Source organism: Paramormyrops kingsleyae, chromosome 25 (genome assembly GCF_048594095.1).
Source record: "Paramormyrops kingsleyae isolate MSU_618 chromosome 25, PKINGS_0.4, whole genome shotgun sequence".
NCBI classification, from domain to species: domain Eukaryota; kingdom Metazoa; phylum Chordata; class Actinopteri; order Osteoglossiformes; family Mormyridae; genus Paramormyrops; species Paramormyrops kingsleyae.
The window spans coordinates 34,212,706-34,221,613 of NC_132821.1; the positions used below are offsets into that span (position 1 = coordinate 34,212,706).

The 8,908-nt window shown below is 41.6% G+C and overlaps 2 protein-coding genes across 5 annotated transcripts; one reads left to right on the top strand and one right to left on the bottom strand.

The window, feature by feature from the left end:
* Positions 1-1,740: 1,740 nt before the first annotated feature.
* On the bottom strand, positions 1,741-5,842 carry bbs12 (Bardet-Biedl syndrome 12). Of its 4 annotated transcripts, none has more exons than XM_023790516.2 (3): positions 5,749-5,830; positions 4,611-4,736; positions 1,741-3,787 (listed from the first exon to the last, which is right to left on the bottom strand). In XM_023790516.2, exon 3 carries the CDS (start codon positions 3,785-3,787, stop codon positions 1,772-1,774), a length of 2,016 nt encoding a protein of 671 aa, XP_023646284.2. In that variant the 5' UTR covers positions 4,611-4,736; positions 5,749-5,830; the 3' UTR covers positions 1,741-1,771. The 4 variants fall into 4 exon arrangements, with proteins under 4 accessions (XP_023646284.2, XP_023646282.2, XP_023646283.2 ...); XM_023790514.2 differs by having other exon boundaries at positions 4,611-5,058; positions 5,749-5,816; XM_023790515.2 differs by lacking the exon at positions 4,611-4,736 and having other exon boundaries at positions 5,749-5,842.
* A 126-nt stretch (positions 5,843-5,968) lies between these two features.
* Positions 5,969-7,995, top strand: cetn4 (centrin 4). The gene is made up of 5 exons (XM_023790517.2): positions 5,969-6,161; positions 6,788-6,943; positions 7,241-7,369; positions 7,479-7,616; positions 7,725-7,995. The coding sequence occupies exons 1-5, from the start codon at positions 6,159-6,161 to the stop codon at positions 7,812-7,814; spliced, it is 516 nt and encodes a 171-aa protein (XP_023646285.1). The 5' UTR covers positions 5,969-6,158; the 3' UTR covers positions 7,815-7,995.
* The last annotated feature ends 913 nt before the right edge of the window (positions 7,996-8,908 follow it).

Genomic DNA, 8,908 nt, shown 5'->3' on the forward strand with positions numbered 1-8,908 from the left:
GGAACTACAACCCAGTACATAATTGTTATTCTTTTATTGATTCTTAGTATAACATGCAAGAAACACACTATCAATAAATGTTAGAATATTCTAAGAAATATATTGGTTGGAAGATGAAATGTACACTATATGTGTGCGCGTATATATTTATGTATATATTCATTTCCTTTTGAAAATTGATAGTGCTTTATTTAGAGTACAATATGCTAAATAAATGTTTGCTTTATTAACTGGCTGAATTCTGGAATGCGAACAAATGTCAGTGTGCGATCGATAAAAAGACTAGAATTTCATGAAAACAAAACTACTCAGGTTTTTCACAGGAAGTGATGCGCTCATGGCCCATCAGGTTGTCCTGCGTTGCTCACGTTTCCGTGGGCGGGCGTGGCAGGAAAGCTGTTAAACACTGGGTGGAACTTCTTGTAAGAATGTGGTGTCCCCATTATGACCTTGCAGATACATCAATACACCAGTCTCACATACTATTTTGTTCCTTCATGCAAAATCAAAGAACCTTACAACAAAGAGCTGGAAGTTAATGGGCACTATCATAAGCCTCTCACATTGTCATTTCTGCATCGACTCCTATTCAAGTAGCAACACTGGGGAAGGTTGAGTATCAGGGTTTGATGCCCTTTTCCTAAAAGTGATATCAGAATGTATTTCCTACATCTTGTGAATAAAAAGCTACACCTTTATCCATGTAAAAAAACCTTCACACAACCGTGTTGTGAATTGTGCTATATAAACATGAATGTTTATGTGTAGAGTTTGCATCTTCTCCATATGTTGTATGGGGTGTGTGCGCTGTGATTGACTGGCATTCCACCAGCTCCCCTTTATGTTAACCACATGCTTCTGTAACAGTCCTCCTCAGCAAAATGGAGCCAAACTGAATACTCCAACCACACCCATCCCCAAAGTATGCAAAACATAAACACTCACTTGGCGACAACAGAATGTTCATTTAATATCAGAAAATCTTTGTGCTTCGATGAAGTATCCCTAATATGCTTACTTAAGAATTTAAGTAAGACTTTGGCACATTGCATCCTTTAACTGTACTAAAATAGTTCAGCTTTACCATCAATTTCTTGATTCAACATCATCTTTGTAAAAGAAAAATAGGAAAAATTGTGAGACAAGCTGTTGATAAAAATGGATAAAAAAAGGAAACAAGTGGAATTTGTAATAATATGCCCAGACATGAATAAAAGTGCTTTAATTATGCAAACAAAGACAAGCCACAACACATAATATCGCCTCATCAAAAAGGGAAACTTACTCCAGGTTGTAATCATTATTCGGTGTTACTGGTCCACAAGTTCAGTGTTTGCGTTCTGCTTATGTGAGCTGCTCTGCACAAAATCACAACTTTGTCTCCCTCTATTGGCCAAAATGATTCCAAAGTGAAATTACGGTAATGGGGGAGCTCAACATGACATGGATTTCCTAGGACTTCTAATCATTTCCTAATTCAAAGGAATCGAATAGAATGATCAGGAGGTGGTTTTATTAATTTGCCTGCCTGTCTTTTTCTACAATTAATAAACTTCAAATCAAAACCAATATAAATCATGAATACTTTTAGCTGGCATTTATATAATGCTAACAGATGATAAAATAAGTTTTTAAAACTGAGGTAGGACTATTAAGTGTAAATTAATGCAAATGTCAAATCATGTCCATAAAAAATGTATTTTTTGGGTGTTGGGATATATAAAAAAAAAATCTGACATATTCACTATACAAAATGCTTTATTTATTAGATTTACAGCAGCAGAAAATCCTCCAGCCCCTGTACATCGGTGCTGGAGATGCCGGTGATAATCTCCACATCTGTCTGGAGCACTGTTAGCACCAAGTCCAGAGCTCTCCTCCAGGCCTCTAGTTTTACAGTTACGTTGTCATAAATGGCTGCGGTTTGTCCATCACCTATGCCCTGCCCTGAGGGTTGCTCCCAGAAGCCACTCAGCCGGGTTGACCTTGAAGCCTCAGGCCTCAGCTCTTGCCCAAGGACTGTACAGGCTTCCAGCTCTGACGAGCACTTGCCGGTGCTGGACATCAGCATGGCGACGTAATCCACCCAGCCACGTGACATGCGCTGCAATACGATTGATCTGAAGGGACTGTGTCCCCTTGAAGCATATGTGGACCCCATTCCACTGTCATGCTCCTGCTTGACATTATCTTCAGCTGCTTTCAAGAGGTGTTTTACGCAAAGCATTTCAGTCACCCCAGCTCCCGGAAGGAGCTTCCCATCCAGGAGTGCATGGTGCAGCCTGTAGGCGCAACCCCAAAAGCGATCCTCCAAGGCTTGCAGCTTGGCTTGCACGGCACTCGCAATGACCACTGTGACCAGCGCCGATCCCATTGCCCCGATTTTCACACCCACAGCCCTGTGTCTCTTTGATCTTCTCCGACCAGGGCCGCCCCAGAAGGTCACCTGCACGCCACCTCCAACACAAAGCTCACACAACTGCGTGGCATAAGTCACCGGTATTGCTCCTGTCGCTTTGGCGAAGTCCTTCAAAACTTCGGGCCTCACCCGCTCAATGATGAGGATGTTGTGCCGGAAGCAGGCCTCGGCAAGATCTTCAGACACGACCCCATTCACCAGAAGCACGTTCACCTTCAGCCGTAGCAGCATTTCTGAAACATCAGCCACCCACTTATCTCCCCTGCTTGGCTTCATCGGGTTCAAACTTACGCCGATGTTCCTGATGTCAGAGGGCTTGTTGTAGCCCAGATGCCGGTACTTCTCACTCAGATCTCCGCCGATGAGGGCGACATGGAGATTTTGATCCTTCAGGCGATCGACTATCGAAGCCTGCTCCACAGACGCAAATGTGACCAATCCTGATGCCACACATGAGCACTCCTCTGAGAAGCCAGGCAGCAAGCATGTGACCAGTTTACTGACATCGAAAACACATTTACTAAAATCTCCACATCTTGCGTTCTCTGTTTGAATCCTGCTTGCCTCTGTGACTAACTTCATTAAGCTATCACTACCATGGCAGACAGTATTTGCAAGGAAGGCAATGTCTTGGTATTCAAAATTGTGCCGAGGCAAGAACGATGACTCAATTGACCTTTTGCAGCCCACTTCTGTCCCAGTGGTCTCCTCTTTTTGACTGAAATGTCTACTATGTCTCAGTTTTAGATTGTGTCTAATCATTGTGGGAAACTTGTTATCTTGACAAGATCTCCCAGCCAGGCATCTAGACTTGCTTACACCTTGAGCTGGCAGATGAGAAAAGCAAGTAGCAACAGAAATGATCTGTGACCCATTTGATACTCTTTCAGAACCCTGGGCAGAAGCAACTGTTGAATTCCCCTGCCTTCTTGGTCCACAACCAACAAGGCGAACAACCTCCTTGAGGGACACACAACTCATCTGACAGGCCTCAGAGCACAATTCCAGGCCCTCAGTCATAGACGAAACAACATCATGCACAGGGATACCTTCACGGAGGCACTCCAGAGCTGCCGAGCTCCACGCCCCAACCATAAACACCAGGGTCACTGTCCCCATGTGGAAGCTTTTCAGATGGGCCTGCACCGTCTCGAGGAGCAGCTGCACTGCCGCACAGCCAGTGTCCATGCTTTCCAGCAGCCGCAGGGGAGAGCACACCAGACTGGACCCGCCGTCATCCTCATCTACCACGAACTTGTACCTTTTATCGGGGCCTAGGAAAGAGCGTGCAGAGCCTGCCAACGTCACCAGCTGCTGCAGCCCCTCATGGCGCTGGCGGTGGACGACCCTGCACCCGTACACCGACATCTGAAAACAAAGACATTAAATCAAGGCCCAGCACTCTCATGCACGTACAAGTACATAAAAACCACCTCCAATGATTCATCAGCACTCCTGAAGTCAACCAGATAAGGAAGGAGGCAACATGCTGGTCTTTTCCAGCTACTGTATTCCGAACACTGATAAACAAGCAAATTCCTTAACCGATACCACTTATCCAAAAACCTGAATAAATTGTAGTTTTTTTAATGAACGGGAAACCAGAAAATGTAACAGGTATACTACTGTAAGAAATTAAATATAAAATGCTGATATATAGGTGAATGATATGAGCATGAATAAGCAGGACGAATATCAATTAATTGCAAATCTATGAGACGTCATTGCAACTGTCTAACTTCATACAACCATTTTAGGTCTGTGTAAATTAACGTAAGATACGTAACTTACATCACTATCAGCATTCTCAGCCATGAATTAATTTGCTAGCCGGCCGTTCTTGACAATTTGCATTTCTGTGCTGACTGAACATGTCATTTAAAAAGCATACATTACTACATTTAACAGATCCTTTGTAACATAGTAAAACAGTCATCCAACTTGTGACTTAAGGTAAATGTATGGACCTAATTCCATTCCAAATGGGGTTTTAATTATTACTAATTAATAATTACAATTGCTATTTTTTGATTTACAATATCTCTCTATGAATACACAGCAAGGACCATGTCATAAACTGCCCCACTCAGACTTACAGTCCACTCATTGCACTGTGTTATCAGCAGTCATATGACTGTTACCCGCTGCCCCGCCCATTTAAAGCTAAGCGGCTTTGGGGCCGGGCCAGTACCTGGCTGGGAGACCAACTGGGAAAGCTGGGTTGCTGCTGGAAGAGATGTTGGTGTGGCTGACAGGTTAGCCCATCTTGTAGTCAGTATGGATTCCAATGTCCCAGTGCATTGACAGGGACACTGTGCTGTAAAAATGGTGCCGTCCTTTGGATGGGACATCAAACCAGGGTCCTGCCTCTCAGAGGTCAGATCCTTCAGTGTTCTTCGAAAATGTGATACCCTGATGCCCAGGCTAAAACTGCCCACTGTGATGGCCTTCTAATCATCCCTGTATCTAGTTGATGAATTCCAACTAGAATTCACCAGCACCTTAGCTACTGGGTGGTGAGCATACTGGCCCAGAATGAATGGCTGCCGTCGCATCATCCAGGTGGGGGCTACACGGTGGTGGGGGTCGAAATGGCTCCCCACTGGTCCTGTAAAGCTCTTTGGGCGTTTTGGAAAGCGCTGTATAAATGTAACATTCATATCTTTAATCATTATGCCACCTACAGGCAGAATACTAAAAACATTAAGTTCTCCCCATATTGTATCAGTTTCCTCTGGGTACTTCAGTTTCCTCCCACAATCCATAAAGATGCAGTATGGTGCACTGGCTTCACTTGAAGTCCCATGGAGAGATTGTGTTTGTGCCCTGTGATGGACTGTACCCATACCGTGTGCCTTAAGCGGTCTCCGATATGCTCCCCAGCAATTCTGTGCTGTATGGATCAAAGGTGGTTTAAAACGCCGAACAGAAAATAGTATTACGGTTAAATTAATTAGAATTCGAAGCGTAAGGTTCTGTTTTGTTTTCGGTCTGCCCCTGTGCATATGAAGAGCTCAAATCTATACGACTAGATACGTAGTCGAATTTCTCTTACAAACACACTGCTGTTTAAATCCCATCTTAAAACGCCGTTTGAGACTATTTAAAAAAGTAACGATTAAACGAGCCGTATAACTGCAATATATTCAGTATCCAGCTAGCTAACTGGACACCGTTTGTTTCCGTAGCCTTAACTTGCAGTCGTTGGACCGCTAGTGCCTGGATACCTATTCAGGTTGTACTTCAGCAGACGCGAACACCACCCCAAGAAATACTAATGTTACGCTTCTCATTACAATATCAAAGTTTATCTCAAGAAGGAAACGCACCTTTCTCCACGATAGCGAAGCTCATGTTTCTGCCGATTATGTTAGATTAGAGTAGCACTGACGCATGCGCACAAGGCTCCTGGCGGCAACCCGCCAACGCGTTGCCAGGAAACTGAGAAGCCAAATACAACCTAACTGCTTTTGGTCCCGCCCTTTTACTGATTGACAATTGGTCAAATAAAAACGCATATTGCCGGAAGATGCGGGAAATCTCTCTTTCTATTGAGCAAAGGCCTTGTCGATTAAATTGATTTAGACGGTCTGCAGCTAAAGTTTTCTGTTAATCAAACACTCCGTTTTGTTTACTACTGGCTTTCGTGAGTTCGAGGTTGCTAGAGACAACGCGCTAATAAATATTAAATGCATATTATTTGATTAGCTACCTACACTTTGGAGCAATACGTATAAAAATGGTAGGTAATTAACATTAATTAATGTTAAATTAAAGTACACCGCATTGGATCATTATTGAATCCAGCTAGCTAGAACACGGCGTAACTAGTTACTTTTGGTAGCTAAAGTGCAATTTTAGTTTTTAGAAGCTCGACCTCGTTAACAGCATGACATATTCATTAAGCTTAATACGTATGAGTAGTGTATTCGTGTCTCCTGTTCTTGTAAAGCACTGCTCTAGCTGAATTTATTGTTGAGGTAATTTTATATTATATATTATAACAATTATTATACTGTGCCCGTATTCCAATAAGCCTGAGAAATTAACGCATTGCTGAGCAATTAGTGAACGTCAGTTTTACGATCGATGACCCTTAATTTTATTTATTTGCCCGTTTGTATTGCATCCAGCCAGACTGCCATCTGTTAATTTCTGTTGCTGGTTACCCATCTCTTGGTTGCGTATTTGCTGATTAGTTCTGCTGCACATAATGTTTAATATTTTACATCTACAACCACACGGTAAACTGATATATTCACAGAGGCTGGATTCAGGATCAGTAGATGTAGGGTACACATATATATATATATAAAGAAATAAACGCATATGTGGACTTGTTAATCTGTTGACATCGCTGTTGTCAAGGCATCCAGCTACAAGAAGCCCGGCGTTGCCCTGCACCAGAGGAAAAAAGCCGCTTCCAAACCAGATCTAACCGAGGAGCAGAAGCAAGAGATCCGGGAAGCCTTTGATCTATTTGACACAGATGGTTCAGGGACCATTGATGTCAAGGAGCTTAAGGTCTGGTTAATACAGCAGTGTCGTCATCATAATTATTTTTAAATAAACCTATTTAACCAGTTTAAATGTGTCTGGGACTACAGTAATGGTGGTTTTGATTGTTACTACCTTCTGAGCACATCTCCATCCTTTCATTTTCCAACGTCTTATTTAGTGCAGGGTCAATTTATTCACTTTCCTATCTGAAGCTAGTATGCAAATAAGCACAAGTCGCATTATTGTCTAATGTCAGAGTAAATATCTGTGTTGCTTGCACTTGTGCGTGGATTGTGTGAAATCTGCACCTTCCTTCCGCAGGTTGCCATGCGGGCTCTCGGCTTTGAGCCCAAGAAAGAAGAAATAAAGAAGATGATCTCTGACATTGATAAGGAGGGATCGGGGACTATTGATTTTAATGATTTCTTGAGCATGATGACACAGAAAATGGTAATTTTGTGTCAGCTCATCATTCAAACATTGATTTTCTCTGATAATTGGTTTTTTCACATGTGCCTGGAAACCCGTTTCAACATAGATGTTTTAATTGTGACTGCAGAGTGAAAAAGACTCAAAAGAGGAAATCCTTAAGGCATTCCGCTTGTTTGATGACGATGGCACCGGGAAAATTTCTTTCAAAAACCTCAAAAGAGTTGCCAAAGAACTTGGAGAGAATTTATCGGATGAGGAACTGCAAGTAGGTTCACACAAGGTTAAACCTTAAATTTAAAATGATGATATCTCTACATAGTGTGACAAAAGTTGCTAAACTGTATAAATCAACTAAATATTTTTGTTCATTAAGGAAATGATTGATGAAGCAGACCGTGATGGAGATGGGGAAATTAATGAAGAAGAATTTCTACGAATAATGAAGAAGACGAGTCTATATTAATTAGGGGTCTAACTGTCTGAAATAATGATTTAGAAGGTCTTTCTTAAAATAGTTTGCACTTTGTGTTTGTATCTGATATTTTATGTAGTTTTCTAAAAATTCTCTCTCTTTTGTATTGATTTTTTGACACATTTCCTGCATTCGAGGTGAAATTCTAAAGATGAATAAAAACTTTTCTTAATCTTGGCATCTTTCTTGGTAGGGTGTGACCCAGTGGCATGTATGTTTCTCATTAGAGAACTCCAAAACATTTTTTTTTTTGACAGGTTTAAATTTGCATTAACTTTATTCATGTTATTAATTAAGCACAGTCACACAATTTCCTGCATGAAATATAGGCAGTAGAATGGTCAGTTGTACAGAAGAGGTTAGTGACTTTCCACTTGGCACCATCCTTGGATGACGTCTTAAATACAGGTCATTTCAGGAAATTGCTTTCCAGCTAGAGCTGTCCTGGTCAACCACAAGTGAAGGGATCGGGTCAGTCGTAGTGGTACTGTAGGTCAGACAACCACAGGAAGGGACCTGATAACCCAACATCAATACCCAACCTGAATGGCAGTGAATCTCACCGCCAATGTTCCAGCATTTAATTGAAAGCCTTCCCAGAAGAGTACAGGTTATTATGGCAACATTGAGTCACCACCTTCATGTTATAACCCTTGGTTTCCGAATATGATATTGTGCAACTGGTGTCTACATATTTTTGGCCATATAGTATTTGAATACCAGCCATTCTAATACATACTCTGGCTTAGTAAGCTTAAAGGATAGTTCTAACCAAAAATACTGCATTTTCTTCATTTCTAGACAATTTTCATTGTTCAAAGGAAATGTTGCAGTCTGCCTATGGAACTGAGTATTTTGTTTAGATGTGTTTCGCCTTCTGTCACTGCTTGACATTTCTGTTTCAGTTTGTGTGGGAATTCTGTGAAGAGTGAAACAGTGAGAATTCTTGCCATTTCACATTTTACCTGACAGTCCTGTTCAGCAAGTCTCTTTATTTTAAATAATTCAAATTTCATTCCGGGTGAAATTCACCACACGTTTTGATCTTCAGTTTTTCATTAATTTTTGATTACATGAAAATGGAA